Here is a 24,831-nt window from a genome sequence, read left to right on the forward strand (position 1 = left end):
GCGACCAGTGACGACCAGTGACATTGCCCAAGCGAGTGCGCATGAGAAGGCTATTCTTGATAGGCTCGAGTCCACGCCGGCAACTACGCGAAAGACGACGCCTTTCACGGAGCCCGCTGGTGCCTCCGCAACGTCGGCCACAGACGACGCGCCTTCATACGGAATTGTGCACATGGCCCTTCTAAACACACTGTTCGACGCCTTGAGTTGCAAGACATGCAATGGACGTGTAGAATTGGTGAGTGGCGAGCGTAATTATGGCCTTGCCACGAAGCTGTCTGTGCGGTGTGTGAACTGCGGCGAGATCGCGGCAGAGTGGAGCTCGCCGAGGGTTGACAGAGGAAAGACGTGCAACCCTTTTGAGGTGAACCTGCTAGCTGGTCGTGCAATGATATCGACCGGGAACGGCCAAACAGCGATGAACGACATCTTTGCCACAATGGGGTTATCCCGCCGGGGACTGCACAACAAGACGTTTCAGCGGCATCTGAAAAAGACTTTTCAGCCTGCTGCCACCCGTGCAGCCGAGGCCGCAATGACTCAGTGCGCCCAAGAAGTGGCGGCAGTGTACGATGACTTGTGTTTTGGACACAAGGGAAACATTGCCGTGTGCTACGATGGCACGTGGATGACGCGGGGGCATTCTTCGCACGTAGGTGTCGGCACTGTGGTGGAACTGTTCACTGGCTATGTGCTGGACTATGTTGTTCTTTCAAACTTTTGTTTGGGCTGTGAAAATGGCCCCAAGCCCGGCAGTGAGGACTATGACAAATGGAAGTCCAGCCACCAATGCCAAAAAAACACCTCTTCCAAAGCAGGCCAAATGGAGGTGGAGGCTGGGAAAATGCTGTTCGAAAGGTCCCTGCAGAAACGAAACCTGCGGTACACCACCGTCGTCTGTGATGGTGACAGCCGTACCTACAATGCTGTTCGGGATGCAAAAGTGTACGGCTATGTCGAAGTGCAGAAGGAGGACTGCATAAACCATGTGCAGAAGCGCATGCGGACGGCGGCACGCAACTTGTTGCAAACACACAGAGGTGCAGGCAAGCGAAGCCTTGGTGGCTGGGGGAGGCTAACAGCTGACCTTATTGACAAGCTAGCCCTGTACTATGGTCGAGCACTGAAGTCACACGTGGGTGACGTAGATGCCATGCACCGGGCAGTGATGGCTACATACTATCACGTTACATCCACTGATGGCAGCCCCAACCACACTTTCTGCCCCTCAGGTGAGCAGTCTTGGTGCCGTCACAATGCCGCAACAGCTAAAGGAGAGCCGCAGCCTAAGCACAACTACAACCTGCCAAGTGACGTGGCTGAAGCACTTTTGCCTGTTTACAAGCGCCTGTCGGAGAAGAGCCTGCTGCAGAGGTGTGTGCGGGGGAAGACCCAGAACTCGAATGAGAGCTTCCACTCGGTGATTTGGAGTCTGATCAGCAAGGACCAGCACTCGTCGCTGTTTGCCGTTGAAGCCGCTGTTGCCGAAGCTGTGCTGCGCTTCAACACTGGCAACAAGCACGTGGCTACAGCAATCTTGGGAGAGATAAACATGAATGCTATGGTCACTAATTCCAAGAGAGCACAAGGAAAGGACTTGCGTCGCAGCACGGGTTCTGCTAAGAAGCGGGCAGCTTCCCTTGGGATTGCCAACATCGTGAGGAGAAGGCACCGTGACGGGATGCACGCCGACTACGCTCCAGTTGCACTTGAACTTTTCGTCTATCTTCTTGAGACCGTGACGCTCACAGCCCCATGTCCGGATGTGCACAGTCTGTGCTCCCGAGTTTGTCAAACTTCCAAAGTTTCAAGTTTTTTTTTTTTTTTTTGCCAAAATATACTGTGAGACTGTGACCCTCACAGACCCATGACAGGATGCACACTGCCCATGCTCCTGGGGTTTTTTTTAGTCACACTTCAAAAGTTTCATGTTTGTTTCCTTCGGTGAAATATACTGTGAAACTGTTTCTCGCAGCCCCATATTTTCATGTTGTAGCAGTTACAGGAGTTAAAATCTCTTGCCCTACAAGGTAGCAATTATCATAATTCTTTTTTATGAGGGATTTAAAGTCTCTACAAGCGCAACAGGACCAAGATAAAGTGGTTAGCTTTATACAATAAACTCCACAAAAAAATCTGTCGGAAATGCCAAATCACGCATTACATTGCAAATGTAACATGCAATAACTTTTGTTCAGGTTGGTGGAGAACATTTATTCTTGTTTTGTTTCACTCCCTGATCACAACTGATCATTTTGATATGCTAGATGTGTGTGTAAACTCCTTGGAAAAGTTCTGAAACGTTTTTCCTCGTTTTCTCAAAACTGCAATTTTCATGATAGTGCGATTTTGGAGGGTCGATATCTTTGGTGCTACTGGTGCTATTGCCATAATTCTTTTTTTACTAGAAAGATACACTTTTGGAGAGTGCAATCAGGCTAAATTATGCATAATTATTAGTTTTAAAAAATTAGAAAAGTGGCGATTTATTTTTGATCCAAACAAGCATTTTCACACGCAAACGTTTGACTTGCTCTAACTCTGGTTCAAATTGACCTAGAACACTCATTCTTCATTTTTGCACTCTTTGATCACTCTAGATTAGTTCCAAATGGTAATTTTCTTTATACTTTATTTTGTTTAGGAAATAACTCTCCTCCAAACAAAGAACATAAATTTGCTAATATCTTAAAACATTCATATTCCAGGACAAAATAGATAACATATTTAGAATCAGCATGCTGAAATACATAAACCATGCAATTTATATGCAAATCGGTCCGTAAATAAAAAAAAAGTTCTAAGAGGGGTGTCCCCCCTTAAGTGCCAGCGGTTCGGGCACAGTGCAACCTCTTGCCGCGGCAAAACAACCTGTGCGAAATGCGCAACGCAGGACCACCCCACCGACAATTGCAATTCTGATAACCTCACTTGCTCATACTGCAGGGGCCCACATGCGGCCTACTCCAGGAAGTGGGAGAAATTTCAACTTGAAAAGAAAATAATCAACGTGAAAGTGACAGAGAACATCACCTACCCAGAGGCGCGGAAGAGGTTCGCCTCTTTCCCTATGGGGAGGTACGCCGACGCAGCTCGCCGGGGGGGCGGAGCGGCGTCTGGTTTCGGCGGGGACCCAGTACCGCGAGTCGGACTTGGTCCCGCCCTCACTCCCCCTTGGGTTGCCTCAGGCAGCTCAACCCGCCTCCGCACTGCTCGCTGAGCAAGCAGCGGCTGTGGGGGCAACCACGTCTGCTGGGAGCGATGCTGCATCCTCCACTTCCGCTCCAGCGTCCCAAACCACAGGCGAGGGCGCAGACGAGATGGAGACGGAGGAACCAGCGGCAGCTCCCACCCCCACCGCACCGCATGCGCCATCCGAGGCATTCCTTAAACCCTCGGTGGTTGTGGGTCAGTCAAAGCGCGCCCAAAAGGGTGCGCGGTCCAAGGGGCCTGATCAGTCAGGCACTCCGAGGACATCAGACGACGAAACGGATGTCGGACCATTCTTGTCTGCGGTTCACCGCAAGGAACGTGTCCCGACACCAAAGCCTCCCGACAAGCCCAAAAAACCGAGAGTCACAGCGCCGAAAGATGACACATAAACATACACACTCCAGTAGCTCTCACACTAAATAATGGGAAGAGAAAACATAATTCAATAGAACTGTAGAGGCCTCCTTAAAAATCTTGACGATGTGTACGAAATACTGCACTCCAATCAACGAAGTGTCATGTGTATACAAGAAACACATTTAAATTCCAAACATACAAACTTTTTGAATAGTTACCGGGTAATTGGGAAGGACAGGGACGGTGGTGCTACATCTTCCGGTGGTGTGGCCATCATTACCCGAAAGTCCCTGGCGTGTCACACTATGCAATTACAGACCGTTCTTGAGGCTGTTGCCATTCGTACCATAATCTTCGATAGGCTAATAACACTATGCTCCGTTTACATCCCCCCTGATTTCCAGCTCTCGAGCTCAGATTTCGAGGGCCTTGTAGATCAGCTATCTGCACCATTTATCCTTTTAGGCGACCTCAATGCACACAATGTACTCTGGGGCTCTTCTCGCACGGATGCCCGAGGTCGCCTTATAGAAAAATTTCTAACATCCTCAGGAGCATGCCTATTCAATAAAAACAAGCCTACACACCATAATATAGGACACAACACATATTCACACCTCGACTTGGCTATTGGTTCCGCAGTTCTCTTTCAATCTCTTGAGTGGGATGTTGGCACTAACCCATATGGTAGTGACCACTTCCCAGCCACATTAACATACATAGGTAAAGGCCCGAACAGTTCACCTTCCCATAACAGGTTCAATGAAGCCAGAGCAAACTGGAGTACATTTACAGAGACATCCAAACTACACCACACAACCATTAGACACCTACACGTTGAAGAAGCTTCCCAACTGCTCACGGCGCACATCCTCGACGCCACCGATAGGTCCATTCCCCACGCCTCTGGTGCCCCGCGCAACCAGCGGAGGCCGTGGTGGAATGATGACTGTAGGCGGGCGCGGGAGGCCCAGAACAAGGCGTGGGGTATCCTTCGTCGGTACCCCACATCGGGAAACCTCCTCTTGTTCAAAAGGGCAAAGGCGATGGGAAAACGTGTGCGCCGTGAGGCAAAACGAGAGAGTTGGCGCACCTTCTTGACATCCAATAATTTATACACGGACACACACAATGTCTGGACACATATACGCAAGCTGAAAGGACAACAGACACACAGCCTGCCCCTGGTTAGCACAGCAGGGGACACACTCGAAGACCAGGCCAACACACTTGCACAACACTTCGAACACGTGTCCAGCTCAGCACACTAACAAACACTTTCATGAAGCACAAAACGTCTGCGGAAAAGAAGTCCCTGCGTGATAGCAACAAATCACACACTTCTTACAATTCTCCTTTTTCAATTCATGAGCTGAAGGCAGCCCTGACAAAATGTAAGCCTTCAGCTCCAGGTGCAGACAAATCACATACACAATGATACAACACCTACACTCAGACACCCTTGAAACACTCCTACATCTATACAATAACATATGGCTTTTGGGGCACATTCCTCGCTCTTGGAGGGAGGCCATAGTAGTGGCTTTCCTGAAGAAACGGAAGGACCCTGCCTCTGCCGCTAGCTATCGGCCCATCGCCCTTACAAGCTGCCTTTGCAAGATCCTCGAGAAGATGATAAACAGGAGACTTGTGTACTTCCTTGAGTACAACCCCTATCCGAAAAGGCAGTGTATTTCAGCGCCATTTTTGTGCTGAAATCCGCTGAAAGCGATGGTTTGCGCTGCTGGCCCCGCTGAAAGCCGCTTGTGCTGCTTAACAGCGTTTCAGCCACGCTGTCAAGCAGCGTCACGCGCGCCGGAGTGGCGTAAATGTGCTGAAATGTGCTGCAGGCGCTCGAACCTCACTTGTGAACAGGCTTTCATGCTGCAATTGACGTGTCGCTGGCGGGCGGTACGCTGGACCCAAGTGGTGCTGCCACTGCAGTGTGCGCGCGCGTGCTGTGCGGTGAAGCAAAGAAAAGCTTTACGTGCAGAGGAGCATGAATAAACTTTATTTATGCGAGCCTTAGGTGCTGATGTCTGGGCACCCGCCTGGTGGGGGGTTTCCTCTAGACCCTGGCCTAGCTGCGCTAACTTTGAATAACATACGTTATTACAAAATCAAGGTGCCTATCTGACCAAAATTTTCAACTCTGCCCTTTTTTGCTGTCGCAGAAACAGCAACCTCTTACCATATCAGCGCGTGCGTAGGTGCGTGATTACGATCGAGACAGTGGTGTTTGAGGCACTTCGTACGGTTGCACCCCTATCCATACATTTGGTATTGCTAGAACTAAAATTATTCGCTGCAATGAAATGAGAGCGCGTCCGCCGCCATACAACGCGCGATACTCTAGTTACACGGCTACTGTTTAACCACGGTTAAGCAAACCGCGTTTACACAAAACCACAGTTTGCTACACTACACGACAGACGAAACTGCGGTTACCCCGCTAACCATGGTGAGCGCAAACTGAGCTTGTCCACCTCAGTTCGGTCACGCTAACCGCAGTTTCCGCAGCCGCAGTGTTCAAAATCGCACAAGTCAGTTCGGACGCAATTGTGGCGGCACGCATCAGCGGAGGCAAAAAAAAAAATAAAAAATCACCTGGCGTTCGGAGCCTAGGAGACGAAGGCCCTCAAATAACCGGCGCCCCAAAGCTGCCTCCAAGAGGTGCTTGCGTTCTTTGCGTCGCTCTCGCAATCAGCGCGACTGCCCATCAGCAGCGGCTCGTTTCCCGATCCATCATCCACCCAATCAACTACGACAAAAGCCGTGCTAAATTTGTAAATTCCGCGCGTCGTCTGCCAAAACAATGGATAAAGCAGGCAATCGTAAAGCGTTTTCAGCACTCGGAAACGGCCAGTGCGCACGTCGGCCGTGCCTGCAAATACACCGGCCCGCCTGCAAGCGGTTCGAACCGGCCCAGACCACGGCAGCAACAGCTTGTCGCCGCTCTTCTATATCAATCTGATCGTGGAAAAGAACTTCCACATGCGAGAAAGTGGATGTTAGTGTGGTGAAAAATTGTGCTATGGATTGTAATTCACAGTTGCAGAGATAGCGGCGATCAAATATCCACAGCGATGCTAAGCGTAAAGTTCCCAACACCGAAAAGACCCGAGCAAAACAAGCCGGTAGCGAGCTGTTGGGGAGGCCCCTCTCCTCGCCGCTCGCGAGTGTGTCGCGTTTGGGTCTGAAGCAACTGTCTTAACGATATTTCCTTTTGTCTACACTGCTTCTCTGTTGTTTTTCATTGTGAGATTAAAAGTTGGTCAATTTATTTTTGCTACGCTCACAACCAAGTGATCGCTGTTGACACTTGTAATTTCGCGTGCAACAGCCAAAACCGTAGTTTACGATAGCCGTGATTAAACGTAATTACTAGGAAGAGGGGAACCGGGCAAGCGTCGGCGAGTGACCAGATATTGCCACAATGAAAAGCGGACTTCAAAACTGAAGTCCGTAGCTGCGACGGCGAAGCTTAAAGGAGACATGAAGAGAAAACACAAGTTTGGTTCATTCGAAAGATTGCCTCGTTAGAACCATAACGACACCACTTATAACGCAAACTTCGCTCAAATAAGCTACATAATTAGGAAAAAAGGAAATGACCATGTGACCCACCAGCTCATTTTCTGCAACAGAACCTATGATGTCACTCGAGAATGCTCTGCGATTGGCGGAGGCCAGCAACAGCAAACGCATGTTTAGGCAGGGCTTACAGTTTGCATAGCAAGCTAAATGACCGTGAACCATACTGCACATTCTTTTTATGACAAAGAACGGTGGAGTAAACGGTTGAAGTTCCGAACGAACACGCAAGCGTGTATGCCAATGCGTACGAAACTACCGCCAGCCGAACTCGACATCTCGCCGTCGCCACCGTCGCGCAGACGAATTTTCGGGTACAAGGCTCTTCGGGGCCAACGAACCGTCCCAGCACGCACAGCCGCGACCATGCTTGGTATCGTAATCCCTTCACAGGAGGTTGGCCGTCATATCGCCAACCAGCAAAGGTAAAAATAGAAACATGGGGAGTAAGGAACACAGAGCAGCAACGAGATAGTGCCACTCGTCGCACAGGTTTCGGTATGGAGGTCGTGTTGGCTTGCTGCTGTCGTTACGAGCTCGTTTACAGTTTACAACCACTGAAAACTTCAGTTTGTTCGAGTACTTTACAATGAAATTTCGTTGCTGTGTTTTGAAATGCCCATGTAGTACGGGCAAATCGTCGAGGGAGTGCGACATCCCCGCCGGTGAGATCTCCTTTCATGTGCTGCCCAACGACGAACCTCGACGAAGCAAGTGGCTACGTTTTGTGAACTTTGCAAACGGAGGAGAAAGAGAGCTAAAGGAAGTACGAGTGGGCTCGCTTCATTTCCAAGGAAGTGATTACGGCAGGGACCCGGACATGCTGGCGCTCGTCGCCGACTTCGTCAAAGCGCTCTGACCTTGGGGGAAAAAAATTGCCGTACACACCGCGCATTGACGCTCGAATCTTTCTGGTCGGAGCAGAGAGCTCGAGCGAACGGCTTTCCATACACGACACCGGCCAACTGGCATAAGCGATACTGCTACTGAAATTGAAAATACGGCACATACGTACCAGTCTGTATTCGTCCGTCGCGACGGGGCTGACGAGGCAGTGGTGCCGACGGCAGGGCATTCGTCTGTTGTGGCTATCGCGGAATGGTCGCTTTCCCGTCCACCGCGTATCCCACAACTCTTGCCGCTCGTGCACTCGGAAGCATTGAGCGTTCAAGTGGTGTGAGGTTGTTAAATGCAAGCCCGAGCTCCTCGGCGAGAGTTTTGTTCTCCGGATCAGGCGATTCCATGACAAGGGCTGCGGGTGCACTAGGTTTTACTAGTATTTTTAAAATGGCCGCCGTCTCGGTCGACTCCCGCGTGTGGGTGCTATATGGAGTCGACATACTAAGTTTCTGCTTCATGGACCGGCTCGTATGACGCCATTGTTCACGTCACGCACGGAATGTGCAATTTTAGCGGGAGATTTAAAATTTTGGCTTAAATTGCCTTATTTCTCAGTGAATAAAGCATCATTTGCTTCCGGGAAAGCGCTTGGGGTACTATGAAACACCTAATCTTTCGAATAAAACAAACTTTTGTTTTCTCTTCATGGCTCCTTTAAGGTGGGGGTAGCGGCACCCTGATCGACGAACTGATAGCCGCCACAATTCATTACTGGGCTGCGCAGTGAAGTGCCGAACGCGGCGGCCGCACAATTAATCGCCAACCGCTTGTCACGTTGTCTGGCCGCGCTAGGAAGCGGCGTTTCCCCTCCTGTCTTGTTCGTGCTCCGTGTTTTAAACAAAGTTGTTGCATATCACAATCACTCACGCACAACAGCTTCAGCATTTACTCCATCGTATCCACATCACACGAAGTCTGGTTGCCAGTCAAGCACCTGTGGGAACTACTGGCCTGTGAGTGCACGGCGAACACGAGAAGCCAGAGAGGAAAAATGGATCAGAATGATGAAAAGTTACAATTTTCTTGCTTAACGGAATGTTCTGAAGGTTTGAACAAGAATTATGTCCTTGTTTGGAGAACCCACCTGCTGAATATATGTTACGACAAACGTAACAATGCCCTACATAGTTGAAAAGTTATGAAATGTGTATTGTATAGCATCACACAACATACCGATGAAGCCGCTGTACCACGTAGCACGCACCATGCAATGCATACCGCAAGAAATATATAGATATTGTAGAATACATGATGTCAGGAAAAAGAAAACGCAGCATAGAGCACACTAAGCTTACGGCAGATTTTTTGAACGATCGAAACAGCAGTCTGATTGATTTAGGCATGCAACAAGTAAGCCTTGAACATTTTACTTGCTATTAATACCTGCCTACTCCACGTGATTGATCCTACTGGATTTATGATATCATTAGGGGTGTGCGAATATCATTTTTTTAATTTCGAAGCGAATTCGAATAATAAAAACAAAGTTCGAATCGAATCGAATATTTTTCGAATACGAATACTTATTGTTTTTTGTAAAATTAAAGTTTTCACCATCTAGAGACACAAAAACTGCAACTTTATTGCACAACAAATCATACAAAGTAAAATTAGAAATTACACAATACCATTGCACTCAAAAGGTTAAGGTCTGCACCCACTTCAATGTTAACATGGAGAAAGGTTAACTGCTCGACATGTTCGGGGAGCAGTGACAACCTCCTGCTCGTCACGACTCCACCAGATACCGAAAGTAGCCGCTCACTTGAGACACTAGTGGCTGGCATGCCCGAGCCCGTGCACATTGCCGCGCGCTGATACAGTAAAATCTCGATGATACTAATCTTGCGGGACCGCGAAAAATATTCGTATCATCCGAAATTCGTATGAACCAACACAGACCAAAAAATTGAGCGTTGAAAAAAGTTTTCATTTATTTCTTCTCTTACTTTCGCGTGAAGAAATTCGTGATTTTTTCTGCTTTTTTTAACCCCCATGTCGCAAAGCAGTCCTTTCTGGAGCACGTAAAGCTCCGCGTTCGTCTCCTCACTTGCTGTGCCGAAGCTCGCTACACGCCGCAACAGTCAAGCGTGAACCGCATGCTGCGTTTTTGCACGCGATTCGCTCGCCTCGGCTCTTCGAGCGCTGTATTTTCACGCCCGCATCGACGATTTCGCGCCCGCGGTAGCGCCTACCTCGGTCAGAAAATGACGCACGACGGGCGCGGCAGAATGGAGGAGCCTGACTACTTGCGATGAGATCGAGACAGCCGGCTTGGCTCCGCCGGAGACGGTTAGGCTTAGCACCCCGGCAAATATTTTACGGGCGCTTTCTAGCGGCGCGGGTGATGTTTTATAGTACCGTTTTCGCATGCATTATCAGCTCCTTTACCGCACAAGCAACTTCGTGTCTCCCTTGAGCCGCATTTTAAAGAGCGGTTAGAAACGGTCGCTCGAGCGCCCGCGCCACTTCGCGGCTGGAGCCGACGCCATGTTGACGCCGCCGGCCGCGCCGCGCGCAGCGTGGGTGTGGTTTCCCGGCGGTGTCAGTGTGCGTTGGGCGTGCGCAGAGCGTTTTCGCGAGCAGAAAACACCGATACAGTCTGCGAAAGCACGTACCGTTCGCCGTGTATATGCTTCGCCACTTTGCTGCTGAGACACGCTCGGAATTTTTTTTTTTTTAGTTTTGGGTGGTTCGAATATTTCGAACCATAAAAGTGTCACTCGAATCGAATCGAATACCAAAAAACTCGAATCGAATATTCGAAGTTTCGAATATTCGCACACCCCTAGATATCATACAAACTTTCCGGGTAATGAACTTTATTATGGCATTCTTGAAATCTTCCATGTCAACACATTCAAGATCGTGCAAGACAGAGTAAAAATGTGAAGCATTTCTTTTGTTTTTGGGACAAAACATTAAAGGTACCGGGCTACCATACGTGTTGCTCTTAATTGCAGTCTGCAACACAGGTATGTGGATGTAGTGCAGGCACTCCATTTGCTTCACAGAACTTGAAACATGCCTTGCAAACACCTATCTGCTGAAGCTTTTTATGCATCTAGGTTGTGGACACCTGTAGCGCAGAAGTTCCTAGAAAAGTTCTTAGATGTTAGAAGGAAGTTGTTATTACAGGAGAACAAGTCTTAACTGGCAACTTTTTCAACATGCCATACAGTAAAAACTTATAATTTGTAGTCTTATTTACAGTTAAACCTCGTTATAACGAAATTGAAGGGGCACCGCGATTTGCTCGTTATAGCCAATATTTCGTTATAGCCGTAGCCGACATTTACTGCAAATATTTGCATTGTAGTTACCTAAAACAAAAAGCGGGCGAAATAGCATCTTGCCGCACGGCGGTAGTCAGCAAAATAAACACATTCCGGAGGTAAAAAGGAAAAGTCACGAACCTACTTTATTGCAGTTCAAAACTCGTATTTCAAACAGACTTGGCTCGAAGAAGTCCGCAATTGGACGTTGATGCACCTTCCCGATGCGAGCGATGGCTCGCTCAGCTGCGGCCGCTATGTTCACGCCATCTTCGCCGCCCTCGTGCGCGCCGAAGTAGTGGCGCAGCACGTCCACCGCATCTAGTGCCTCCGACGCCGTCCTTAGCGCTTCCTTTCACGCCACGTGCAACAGCGCTGACGATGGACTCTCGGTTGCTCACGATGGTGGACAGCGTACTCGTCCACACGTCAAAGTCTCTTGCCACCTTACCACGGAGTGCACCTTACCTTCCTTCGCGCCCGATGCGACGGCTTTTATCATAGCCGTCTTCTGTTCAAGCGTGATAGCCTTTAGCTTTCGCTTCCCGCTTGTCGCACTCGCGTTGTTGGAATCACGCGAGCAGTACGATAAAAGATAAGGCTGTAGACTGCCAAAACACACGCAACTACGCAGCGACGTCGGCGATACGAACAGGGGAGGAGGGGGCAGGGGGGGGGAGGAAGGCGACGCATTGGGGCTCTTCTCGGACTCACCGCGGATAGTCCGCGGGTAGTCCGAGGATTCCCCGAAGCCATAGGGATGCATGTGAAAATCGAACGTCGGACTGCTTCTCGGGGAGCCCGCGGTGAGTCCAAGACTGTAAATCGAAGGGCCCCATTGTCTGCATGCCGTGCGCAGCGAGAGAAGGGTGGGAATGGCTTCGCGGGCGCAGCGTCCGCATGGCGCGCCATCCAGCTTCGCGCGCGTGGCGGGAGTTTTGAACTGCTAATACAGTTGCCGCGTCGCGCACTGTCTCAAATCCGCGTGGCGCACTGTTTAAAAATTAGCTCAAAATTTGATTTCTCAACGAAATTTGTTCGTTATATCCCGTAACGGGCAAATTTTACCTCGTTAAAACGAGGTTTTAAATACATTGGTTTCTATGGGGACTTTCAAGGGGAATTACGATTTGCTCGTTATATCCATTATTTCGTTATAGCCCGTCTCGTTATAACGAGGTTTAACTGTATTTTAAAAAATTCAAAATTTTCAATTTTAGCCTGCTTCTACTCATTCAATGTATTGAAAGGCTACATAATTTGAACTCAGTCATTCAGATGATTCATACTTTTCACTTGTCCACATTGGAAAATATCTGCTGCTTTCACACCACCAGATAAAAATTTGGGTCCATTTATCATTATGAGAGTAGTAAAACTTAGTATACAAAAAAGAAATGATTTGCGGATGGTAAACACGCATTACAAATCAAGAAAAAGCTTAGTGTAGATCAACTGTCTGAACCATAATTAGTATTCAGAGGAGACCGTATTGAGAGTTTGGCTATTTTTAAAACATTCATTTTTGACGTCACTTCATAGGTTGAAAATGACCAGTCATGTCATACCGGCACCTGCTTGCTGGTTTTGGATCAGCAGTAGACTACCAATAAACTAGTTGGGGACTTTTCACCTCTGCTCTGTCTATTTTGTGTAGTTGAAGTGCAAAAGTGTTTAAAAATGAGATTCACGTTCATGCCCAACCATAACGTGCATTGTCTTCTTACCTGGAGTCATATAAATCAGAACTTCTGGTCATTCAAACATACTCTCCAGGTCCCCTCAAGTTGTAAATAATGTGAGTAGACTGTACGTGCAAGGCAGAATCCACAAGTAGAGCATTTTTTTATTCCATGAGCAAAAGTTAAGGAAACTAAGCAGCTGCATTTGTTAGTTACCTTCAACAGTAGCCTCATCGGCTATTCGCAGCAAGGGCTTGGTATTAAACTGCAATGTGCAAGTCCCCTACATCTCATTTAATGTGGTTATTGGGTATGTCTTCTTTTGGAGTGTTGTGATTCTCAGCTGACAGCTGCAAGCGGATTGCTTGTAAATAGCTACATCTGTGCGTGTGTTCCCCTGAATTTCTTCCAGTCGCATCTCTAGGATATATCTTCTGTGTACTTCTGTGTACATCATCTTCCATTAGTGTTACTGTGCTTAATGCACTCTGCATGCAAATATTGCTTGGAAATTTCTGAGTTTTTTATAGCATCCTCGATAAACCACACCGGTGCTCACCTGGGCGCACTGGTGCATCTTTTTATCCTCGACAAACCGCACCAATGTGCACCATTTGTCCACTATAAACCGGGGTGCACCGCTGTGGGGCAATTTTTGGTTGTCCCGTCACGCACCGAGAGAGGCGACGGTGTGCCAGGGTGCAATCCCAACAGGCATTGCAAACGACGTTGGCAAAGTGGCCTCATCCACCATCTGCTGCACCGACAGTGCATCAGCGCACTTGTGTGAAGGCGGAATCAGCTGTATATTGCAGACACGGATGAGTTGCTTATGAATTCATCAGACAATGATGCAATGTACTCAGTACGGGATGCTAATAACAGCCAGAGATTGCAAATGAGCACGCCAACATACTGTGCCATGCAGGAACTTTTTGTACTGCAAGGAAGGCTGCATGGCCAGCCAGCTAAAACTAATTTTGCAGCTTTACATCTGTTTTGTTCGATTGAGTTATCACGAACAGTAACTGTAGTGCCTTGACCATGAATGGCCCACATGCTTTGCCGTAGCAGAAGGGGGGAACGTGTAATAACAGGCACTCGCGTTCTGAAGAAGACTAGAAGCAGCTTGTAGGCAGCTGTTCAGTATAAGAGTGGAATTACCGTGTTGCATATGAGTGAGGTATATAAGTTGTATGTATATATCATTGTTAGCTGTTGTCATCGGGCGTCATTTTACATTGTTTTACTAATGCTTTTATGAGTTGCTCTAACAGCCCTAGAGCTGGCGCTAGGGTAGAACCAGTCAGTTGGTTTTCGATCAATGCTCCGTGCCGGTGCACACCATCATGGGGTACTGTTCACCGCGCCGTTCTGGGGGCAACTCCGGTGCATGTTTATCAAGGATGCTATTAGTCAACATTTGTGTTTTGAGTCCTCTACTTCCTCAGTCAGTTACCCCTCTCCTCACCTTACCACACTTGGAAGCACACCGGTCCCCACCCTAGGGCATGACACATTACGCGTGCTGGCACTTGGACAATCTCGTCGACCATTCAGTCAACCATTCTGAAACCTGAAACACACTTGGAGACATACACATATAGCCCTTGCGTGCCCCGACGAGGGCCTACGTCATTTTGAGGGTTACCGTCGCTCGGCACGGGCCCCTGCTTTTCCAGCGCCCGTTGACCTGCTGGACGGCTCAAAGTTGTTGGTCTTGGTCGTGTCTCTTCGCAGCTGCCTGAAGCCGCGGCGGATCGCTCTTGATCTTGCTTCCTCTGGGTATGTGATGCAGTCCCACAAGATGTGCCTGTGGTCTGCTGGCTCCCTCTGACAGACCTTGCACTGGTCGGTCAGGTATGCCTCGGGGTACATGCGATGCATCAGTCCTGGGCTCGGTAGCGATCTGGTCCGGAGCTGTCTCAGTAGTACCGCCTCTGCTCGACTGAGCCTTGGGTGTGGGGATAGGAGAGTCCTGCGAGCCATGCGGTAGGCCTTCGGGATGTCATTGTACAGTCTAATCCCGCTAAAACGAAGTCCGCTTCAACGAAATTTCCGCTTCAACGAAATATTTCCAATTCCCCGTCAGCTAGCCATAGAAGTCAATGCAACAAGGACCTCGCCACAACGAACCATTTGTCTGGCTTGCTTTCGCTTCAACGAAATTTTCGATGAATTGGGCTGGGTTTGAACAATTATTTTACAATAAAATAAGCATAGCGCCAGCTATCTGTAAGTTTTTACACATTCAGGACGCTTAGTTTCACCGAAAACATGCGAGGTGCGCCCACACCGCCACCCAAAACAAAACAACAACAAAAAAAACTCATAGGCGGACGCCATTGTTTGATGGTGATAACGATGTGGCTGGCCGTCTTTACATGAGGCACAGGCCCAGTTCGCCAAGCCGGAGCTACAGCCAATCCGCTACACTGTAGCTCCGCTGCTGGTGCGGCGCCGTCATTTATGCGTTGTGACTCGTGAGCAGCTGTCCTTGCCGTTTTCCTTCTACCGTTCTTCATAGCCAAGAGCAAAAAATCATGTTCGCGTGTTTGGTCTTGAAGCCAAGTCATCCTATCTTAGTCGCGAGCGCGCGGTCATGTTTAAGGTGGCGGTCCCACACCCGCCATGTTGGAATTAGTTCAGTTTGCCACCAGACTACGCCACCCACCCGTGGCGGACGAAAATACCGGCACAGGCTTTCCGGGCGCGATGTTCCCCGTACCGGCGTCCCCTCCCCTCCGCCTGCGATTCGCGAGGGGAGACGCTCCTTTTGTCCGAACCTGAACCATGACCAGCCGATTCTGTTCGCCGCCGTGCACGGGGGGAGGGGGGGGTGGGGGGTTGCTGGATTGGCCCTGCCTTCTTTCTCGCCGCGAGTTGCTCGGCGCTCGGCCTCCGAAATCGCGCTGAAGAGCTTTTGCTCTGTACACGCGCGTAGCACAAATAAAACAGAATAATCAACTAAACGTTTCACTGTTGTTGGGGTGAAACGTTGGACGAATGAGCAATACATATGTCGCCAAGATTGCCAGCGCACATTACTAAAAGAGCAGAAAGAAAGCTCGGTGTAAAGGAATGAAGAAAGAGATATTGTGAAAATTATCGGCGTCTCTTGATATATTTCAGGCGGTTTTTCTCAATGAACCGCCGCTAAATCGTCGGCACGGGCCTTGCGTATTTCCTTCTATCCTCGTCTTTCCCGCTGTGCAATAATGTCCTCTGTGTTGATGTCATGGCAACTTTAGCCGGAATCAGAACACCTTTGGACCCTAGTATGGGTTGCAAGCTAAGTCTGGCACAAAAGTTTTTTTTATCGTATTACATACATAATACTGCAAATATAATAGACTGCGCCATATGCGCAAGTATCAGATGGCCTGTCTTCTATTCTTGCCTTCCGGCACCAAACGTAATTCATCATGCATGTTCAAGATAGAGGTCAAAAGATGCCGAAAGCATTTTGTCCGGTCAAAGGAAGCGACAGGTGCGCTGTTGAATTTATCCTGGTGCTACTGTTCGAAATTTTTTTTCCGACATCACATGTCTTTGTGGCATACCACGTGATCGCCTCGAAAATATAACCAACATCTCACTGCGGCAGTCAACATTTCGTAGAACCTTTCAGCCCACATGCTTTGCACTGCAATCACGGCTTTACACCGGATGAAACTGAGCATAGCACGCCGAGTCAGAGGAAATATTTATTTAGCTTCCAACATAAATATTGCAGCTGGTGGTATGAGAGGGGGGGGGGGTGGGGGCGAAGTGCGAAGACCATATCAACTTCAGCATATACGTCGCTCAGCGGCTTCAGCTCGCACAGGCAAGCGCAGGAGATCGCAGGAAATTGCTTTTCAACCCACCCTTGCTTCCCGGTGGGAGTTGGCCGTGGCCGAACTCCGCTGTAAAAAAGGAAAAAAAGAATGGGTGAGATATGTGCACGCTATGAGCAAAACCAAATGATCTATAAGAAGAGCCAAGCTAACCTGCAATGGGGCAGTGATGCTAGTGCAATAGCAAAACGCGCGTTATAAAATATCACGGGAATGTTTCGTCAATACAATGGGGTGTTCTCGGGACTAATTTTGATTATTTATAACTACGCTTGAAATAATCATGCCGGATGCGGCCAGCAAAACGAAATGTTGAAATGGCGGTCAGGACACTTAGTTCAGCTATAAAAATATTTTTTCTACGTACTAAGGGAGTTTATGCATACCTGAAGGGGAAAAAGGACATAGAAGTGAAATTGAAAAAAAATCACTAGGTAAAGGATAAAATAAACAAACAAATTTCGAGTCTGCGTGCTTTTGCAACGGAAATTGAGTCCTAAATGTATGGTCGGTGTGAAATTACGTATGAACAGATTGCGAAATAATCGAGTTCTTTTGAAAGCAGTGCAACTGATACTTCTCCTTTTTTTTTTTTTTTTTTGCTGAGAAGAGGAGGAGGGTGTGTTCAGGCGCCGATCACGTCCCTCAGCACCATCGTCACACGACCCATCGCCTCTTCGTTCCAGTGCACCATGTCCAGCCGCCGGTCCGACCCCATCCGCCTGTAAATGTGTCAGTGTTGATTACACTACAATCAATGTAGCCGGGACAACTTACCGCTCGTACAGGCAATAGCGGACACGACGTCTGCCCAGCACAAAGAGGCGATGGATTTCAAGAGCAACAACTCCGTCTGCGTGAAAGTAGCGCAACGAACAGGTTATTCTCTGCCGCAAACTGTCGTAAAGAGAGACATAGTACCCATAGTCAGCCCGAGGATCCACGCGTTCACGGCATTCAGAATTCGCCAGTGGGAGCTGGACCGCGCAGCGCGGGCCACCGGCGGCAGCGTCATCACGACAACACCACATCCGCGTCCGAGTAACAGCGCCAATACGACCTCCAAATCCGCAATCAATTGGTACGCGTCGTCCATGGTTCTGGCCTGTGAAAAAAAGAAGAATGAAAATGGCAGTGTTGATGCAGAAATTCTGAGCATACCCTTAGCTCACAGGCAGAATTGCATCTGTTGTGCATACCAGACGCAGGTCGTTGGTGCCGATCATCAGGACGACCCTGGGCTCCATGTGGCGGAGGTTTCTCAGGCAACTAATTACGCGGGACCCGGACACTTCCGTGTACGGACTATTCGGTGCCATTTATATTTTTGTGATGGGTATAAATTTGTCTCCACAAATCCTTTGATTCTGTTCTTTGCGTTTCCGTTGATTTCGTTCTCGTTCATGGCGTTTTTTGTTCTGTTCACAGTAAGTCACTATACGGCAGGTTGCTTCGTTTTTACCTCTGTTCATCACTTTGCACCTCAGCATTTCACGGGTTTTCGGTCCACACGCTTCCATATTATAGATTTATTATGATTATTATTTTTGTGAGGCCACCTGTCTTTTCTTTTTTTACCAGTGAAATCTCTATTCACGGTGCTGTCGCTGCCCTACACCTGTGTCAGGCTGAACTTCCAAAGGCAGCTGGCTATCCCTCTTGTTCTTGTGTTCCTCTCCCTTGCTTCTGGTTCCACTTATCCTAACCTTTCAACAGGATGTTGGTGCTGGAGGAGCGAACTAACTTGCTTCCAGATGTAGAGAACAATAGCGCCGTCTGAGTAAAGAGTTCTGCCAAAACGCTAGCTTTGGTCACGCCGGGTGAAACGAATCGGCCAAGATTGAGGGTCGGACTCTTGGCGACACGCGACGATGTTTTCTTGTTTTATTTTTATTTGGCGGGGGGAAGGTAAATATACGCTGCTGTTAGGTTGTATGGGGGTTGTTTTCCACGGCGGTTTTCCACTTGCTCATTCATCAACAACACCCTCGACGTATGCACGGCGGCAATGTTGGCTTCTCTGTCGACGCCAGAACATGCTGCTCAGAATTATTATACATATAAAAAAAAAGATCGAAACACGTGACACCATCAACTAAAGCCTTTCTGCGTTTGTTTGGCCTGCTTGCACTATGTAGTTTCTCTCTTGGTCGGAAGGCAGAATACTAACCCATTAGCGGGAACACCGAACAGATTTTTTTTTTCCATTTTCAAATGCGATTATAACTACTTATAAGCTCCCGTTTCGAGTCAGTGCTCACCCTTGTTGCGTTCTTCCTTAGCTCGTGCGTGGTAGCTCATACCAGAAGCTGCGTACAGCATTGTGGAGGCTACATCGTTGTGAACAGTCCGCCTAATGCACCGTGAAGGGGGCTTAGGGCCAGGTGGAACCGCCAGGCCCCTGCGGCTTTCCTTCACGGTGAGTTAGGCGCACGCAGCTTCTTGTATGAACTCTAGGCAGGACACCGCGAGTCAACACGGTAAACAGTGTTTTTTTTTACTTCAAGAAAAAAAGAATTCTCGCTGCACATAAATTGGACAAAAGCTGAACCTGCCGAGCCTACAAGCACCCCCCACCCTCCCTTCCACAATACCGTAGCGAATTCACCTCCGCAACCCACGACACCCCCCTCCCTATCTGAGGAAGTCCCTCTGAATGGGAGCCTGGTCGCGGCTCTTTGTAGTTGTTTGCTGATGGCGTTTTGAAAGTGTTTGAGGGGAGAAGGATGACTTTTTTTCAGAAAGGAGGCCAAGTGGCCCTGTTGTGGGATCTGGGAATATGGGCAGGGGAAGATGGTTCGAATAAAGCGTTGTTGTGGCACTTCGATTGTTCACTTCAGCACAATATGTCTGTGGTACCATAGCTATGAGAATAGCTATGGCATATAGCGAATTGTTTGGGCCGCTCGGCGTTCTTCCTTCCACTTTCTACAGGGTTGCCTTTTATTCAAAAAGAAAAAAAAAACACTGTATAGGAAGATTGCTACGTCATAGCTTCACTCTCCAGGTAGAAATCAAAGCCTAAATTTAGGAAAGTATTGTCGTATTTTATGTTGATACCGTTGTTCAGAGTTTATTTTACCGAGCATATATGCATATATACACTTGCGGAGAAGCTAATTTCCAATTTCCATTTTGTTTTGAATGAATCGTTTTATTGAACAAGACAACTGATAGTATCTCCCAAACAGCTTGGTGACATTGCCACATCGATGTGGGTGGGGGGGGGGGGGGGGCTTTTCTATTTTAGATGCGAAGAATCTCTTGCTCGGGTCTATGTCCCGCGGCGTCGGCGTCCGCACTCTACTATAAAAAAAATACTTAGGCCATGCCCGGTTTCGAACCCACGACTCTCTGGCCGCAACGGGAGGTACGCGGCGCTCTATGGCGCTCCACGGCCGCAGAGCGCTCTACGGCGCTCTGCGGCCGTGGCGGCTCAGTGGACGGGGCCGGGCTTTCCCGTTTCACCTTGTAGTGAGTAAGATCTAATTAGTCGTGGTGCAAGGGACGCGTGTGGGACTGGACGGGCATACCGCATAGGTTCAAATCGTGCACCTAACCTTAGTTTTTGTAACATTTATTTTCTTTGCGCAAACGTTTTTACCACCACCAGTGGCGTAGCCAGGGGGGGGGGGGGGGGAGGTTTGGGGGGTTCAAACCCCCAGAAATTTTTATTGCTGGATGTTTTCTTGTCTTTCAAATGTGTTAAAATGTAATGTTGAATGTTGTCCTGTAAAAACTACCAATTATATATACAGATATATATATATATATATATATATATATATATATATATATATATATATATATATATATATATATATACACGCATTAGGGTTGGGGCGCAACCCCCCCCCCCCCCCCCCCCCGAAATAAATTTCTGGCTACGCCACTGACCACCACCATCGGCTATTCATGGTGCCATCACCCAGTCACCAAATTTTCCAGAGATTGCATTCGATCTGACAGGAATGAGCTAATCAGTAATTATATTGCATGTGCTTGGTTGAATGAAAATTTTCCGTCCAGCAACGGGGTCATTACAGCGCCAAGATCATTGCATAATTTTGCTCTGCCAACAAAGTTAGATGCCACCTTTCCCAGCAAACTGAGGTCACACGTTTTGAGGTCACACGTGAGGTCGAACTGCAACAGTACAGGCACTGACACAGCTGTTTATTGGAGACAAAACTTCCAACGCCGCTGCCTCCATACAAACTTTGCTGCGCTTGGAATGTGAATAAAAAAAAGAAAGCTGGCATACTCGGATGCAGGAGGCAGAGATTCGCCAAAGCTGCTGCGAAGGAACTTTTATTTACCCTTGAAATACTCTCGGCTATGTAATGTTACAATAAGTTCATCAGAAGAAAGATGTGCTTGCCAATCAACGCGCAATGGTACACAAATTTCTTCACTTGCTTGAAATGAACAAGGTTACTGAACATGCTAACTACATGAAGGTTTTGCACGAAATAGGAACCAGTTTCGTTGACAATGGCTTTCGGCTGGTAAATGTTCCTCTCGCGGTTGCATGTTGTTTCCTGGCATACCGAACTCAGCTGCTTTTCCTGAAAACTTTGCAAAACAAAAATCAACAAGCAAGGGTAACAACAAAGGCCTTTATTTGCACTAAGCAAAAGTCATGAGCCCTACAGAGGCATACAAACTGGCAAAAGACCTTTGTATCTTACAGCAAGCTGAAAAGACAAAAATATAACATAATGGTTATCAAATACAGGGATGGGACAACAGGGTGAGAAAGCCGTGATGATGGAATCAGCCGTGATGGTTGCAGTGTTGGTGTTCATCAGAGGCACTGCTTTGTGCATATTTTCAGCACGTTTTCTGTAAAACACAATGTCTCTTTACTACATGTGCACCAGCAAAATGCATCGCAAGAAAAAACAAAATGTCAGGAAACATATAAATGTGCAAATGTACATAAAACCCCAGACGCAACCCCATAATTGGGCAGAAAACCTGTATCGCCTAGTTCCCAGATAAAGAAAGGAGGAGCTTATGGATAAGGTGAACAAAAGAGCACTACAAAAAAGGCATTGTCTAGCGTTCCGTCCAGACGGAACGATAAGGAATGCTAATGTTGCGGAACGGCAGCTGTCACTAAAGTTCTGTTCAGGAGGAACGCAACTCTCCGTGAGAGCAATCTGTTGATTTTTATCCAACCGAACACACCGCTTCCTCACACCGCCAGGGTCGTTGTTAATTAGTAATCACTATTTAGTAATTATAAATGGTCGGACTACCTCTAGCTAAGTACGGAAGGAACTCCAAGCTGCTACCCCAAGCCTGCTTGGCAACATGAACAGAAAACAGTCTTTCTTGATATTTATGCAAAGGCAAAACCGCTTGTTTTTTTAAGTTTGAAAGTTAAAGTTGATTCATCAAAAGTAAATGGTTACAAAAAAATTTACAGAGACTAGCTTTGTGCAGCCATAGTCACTTATAATAATTACAGATTATCGGACGTAACCCTAGCGTTGGCTGCGTCGGCCTTGGCTTCAGTGAGCCGTAGCGGTTCAGCCGGTTGGGTAAAACCAAAATCGACTGCTCTAGCCAACTGAGTTGTAAGGCGGGCGTGAAGTATAGTTATTACAAAAGTTCTAAATGCGTCAAAAAAAAAAAAAAACAGAGCTCGGCAAGATTTCAACACCCAACTACAACGTCCGTAAGCAGAGGCGTAAGTACGACTATTTCACAACGCGTAGCTTTTACGGGTACGGCAGGAGCGAGTACGGCTATTTCACGACGCCTAGATGTTACGGCTACGGCAGCGACGACGGAGAGTTTTCAGGGCACGCCGGGGCGCGCGCCGGCGAGCGAGCCAGGTTAGTTCACGACGGGTAGGGGGGGGGATTTCACGACGCCAGCGAGACGCCAGCCATATATGGCTACCTTCTGCATTTTTACGGCCAGGCATTGGTGGCCGGGCCACATGCAATGGGAAGGGGCCGCGAATAAAAGTGCAAGCGGTGGCAGCAAGCGGTGGCTAGGCTCCGAATAACAAACCACCCAGAGCTTTTAGCATTGAAAGGTAAAACTAGCAGCCCCACGCCGGTCAAAATCGTGGTAAGAACTAAGCGCGCTGTTTCACATCCCCAACACATGCGAACCCTCATATTCCGCCAGAACACAACAAAGGCTGAACAGAAATAACCCTCGCAGCGCGTTAGCGCGAGATTGCGTGCAATGAACACAAAAAGAAAATCCTTACTTGCATGAGGAAGCTGCGGCCGCTCTCGCTTGCGCTCGGCGACTTTGTGATGCATTTTTACGCCTTATCAAACGTTTTGGCGTTTTACGGGTGTTACCCATCGCAGATCACAAAACGTCGCACCGCTGTACTCCACCGGACAACGGCGGTGCAGAATGCCCAGAGATACCGAGCAAATTTGCTACCACCGAAGTTCGCACAGACCGCACGGCGTGGCGACAAAAACTGAACGAGTATCGGCAGTATCGGGTATCGGCACCACGACAAAGAAGAGGCGAAAAGTCTGGGGAGCCTGAATGTACCGCCTTGAGGCTCCCTCGAATAGTGCGTTTGGCCGCGCCATCGGTAGCAGAAAGCTGAAACGTAACAAAGTAGCTTTACAGTTTCGACACTGGATGGCGCCACATAAAACTGCAACGTTGTTATGGCTGTAAAATTGTCGCTACAGGAATAAAAAAGGGTTAATTGTACATTTACTTGGTAATGTTATAAAGATATGACATCGACGTATATTCCATGTAACGCACTTTTTGGAGTTCCGTGTGTGTACGTAAATAGGCGCGTTTGAGCGCTTCGGCCGGCGTGATGAAAATCAGCCAATTTCAGTAACAGTTTATACGTGTTCTATTTATCACAGCGCAAACATTGAACGTAACTAAGTAAAGGAGGTCTTCAAGTTTGATGTGTGAAAATATTGAAACTTCGTCTTCAGCAGCAACGCAGAAAAGTTACACCAGAAAACCCATGTGTACGTGTAAACTGCCATATGTAGACCAAAATAACTTTAAAACCGCTGAACGAAATTCAGCGAAATTTCGGCAGTATACAAATACATATGCTGGCAACGCGCACACGAAAACACATTGCTCTGCATTTATCCATGTAAAAGTTTAGCGCGAGTGAAGTTGCGCTATTTTAGCTATTTTCAAACGGCCGTATAACAAAATCTATTCGCTGAAACGGAACTTCCAAACGTAACTAACTGCATAGACATCTATTCTATGCACATACCAAACTACATGTAATTACGTCGCATAGTTTTCTCAAATTCTTACACCGCCCGAAGCAAAAAAAGCAAAAACACAATTTTTCTCTCTTGCAAATTGGCTTCTCCTTCTAAAGCCAAATTAGCTGGAATAGACCGGTAAGCGAGTTCGGAATCTAGAAGACTTCTGCTTTCTAATGATACATTAGCCATGAATGTGGTGCCAACTGGGGCGCAAGAGCGCTTACGCAAACATCGTCCAAAACCGGCAGCGCGGGCCGATCGAGTGGGACCGCCACCTTAATGCAAGCGCGCGCGTCTTGCCTGCCAAGGTCAGTACCTGCCGTGCCGTCAGAGGATAAGATAACGGCACTGCTCCTGCCACAAACGAGAGGGGTGCTTCCAACAGCCTAGCAGCTATCTGCAAGTAATCAGCTTGGTGGGACGCCTTGTTGTGCAGCAATATGTTTTGCACCTGCATTTCTTCACCCCCCTCCGTAACGCGTTCTTTGCGTGCAGTGAACACAGATAACCATTGGTATGTTTGTTATCCGAATAAACATGACGTTATTGCGCGTCACTGCTTTTTCTAATCATTGTTTTTTTGCTGCCAATGATGGGGAAACATACGGGGCTATTTTTCGGGCCTTGCCGTGGTGTGTTGGGGCGGATTTCGCCTCAACGAATATTCGCTTCAACGAAATTTTTTGCGCGTCCCGTCAATTTCGTTTTAGCGGGATTCTACTGTAGTTCA

At 48.0% G+C, this 24,831-nt stretch overlaps 3 protein-coding genes and 1 long non-coding RNA gene across 14 annotated transcripts in view; 3 read left to right on the forward strand and 1 right to left on the reverse strand.

Annotated features, from left to right (window-relative positions):
* The window catches only part of LOC144162277 (uncharacterized), a 185,700-nt gene that overhangs the window by 21,525 nt on the left and 139,344 nt on the right, over positions 1-24,831 (forward strand). The gene's annotated exons all lie outside the window — the stretch shown is intronic.
* LOC144162273 (uncharacterized) overlaps positions 1-24,831 on the forward strand; it is a 61,423-nt gene that overhangs the window by 7,031 nt on the left and 29,561 nt on the right. For 2 of the 9 annotated variants that reach the window (XR_013320646.1, XR_013320644.1), the window contains exons 1-2: positions 9,493-12,145; positions 14,762-14,881. The exons of 5 other annotated variants lie outside the window; for them this stretch is intronic. Coding sequence is in view for 1 of the 4 variants with exons in the window: in XM_077692752.1 (XP_077548878.1) it covers positions 12,100-12,145 (46 nt within the window). In the remaining 3 variants the exon portion in view is untranslated. Of the gene's footprint in view, positions 1-9,492; positions 12,146-14,761; positions 14,882-24,831 lie in introns of those variants that run through there. 2 more of the 9 variants (XR_013320645.1, XM_077692752.1) reach the window with 1 other exon arrangement.
* On the forward strand, positions 102-2,109 carry LOC144161838 (uncharacterized). The gene has a single exon (XM_077692427.1). The coding sequence runs from the start codon at positions 173-175 to the stop codon at positions 1,844-1,846; it is 1,674 nt and encodes a 557-aa protein (XP_077548553.1). The 5' UTR covers positions 102-172; the 3' UTR covers positions 1,847-2,109.
* On the reverse strand, positions 16,197-24,013 carry LOC144162272 (uncharacterized). 3 transcript variants are annotated; one of them, XM_077692750.1, is made up of 4 exons: positions 23,093-23,982; positions 17,782-17,965; positions 17,638-17,713; positions 16,197-17,582 (listed from the first exon to the last, which is right to left on the reverse strand). In XM_077692750.1, exons 1-4 carry the CDS (start codon positions 23,096-23,098, stop codon positions 17,486-17,488), a joined length of 363 nt encoding a protein of 120 aa, XP_077548876.1. In that variant the 5' UTR covers positions 23,099-23,982; the 3' UTR covers positions 16,197-17,485. The 3 variants fall into 3 exon arrangements, 2 of the variants coding, with proteins under 2 accessions (XP_077548876.1, XP_077548877.1); XM_077692751.1 differs by lacking the exon at positions 17,782-17,965 and having other exon boundaries at positions 23,093-23,976; XR_013320637.1 differs by lacking the exons at positions 16,197-17,582; positions 17,638-17,713; positions 17,782-17,965 and adding an exon at positions 20,983-21,705 and having other exon boundaries at positions 23,093-24,013.

This window comes from Haemaphysalis longicornis, unplaced genomic scaffold (assembly GCF_048455015.1).
Source record: "Haemaphysalis longicornis isolate Haplotype H1 unplaced genomic scaffold, Haemaphysalis longicornis Haplotype H1 scaffold_12, whole genome shotgun sequence".
Taxonomy (NCBI): domain Eukaryota; kingdom Metazoa; phylum Arthropoda; class Arachnida; order Ixodida; family Ixodidae; genus Haemaphysalis; species Haemaphysalis longicornis.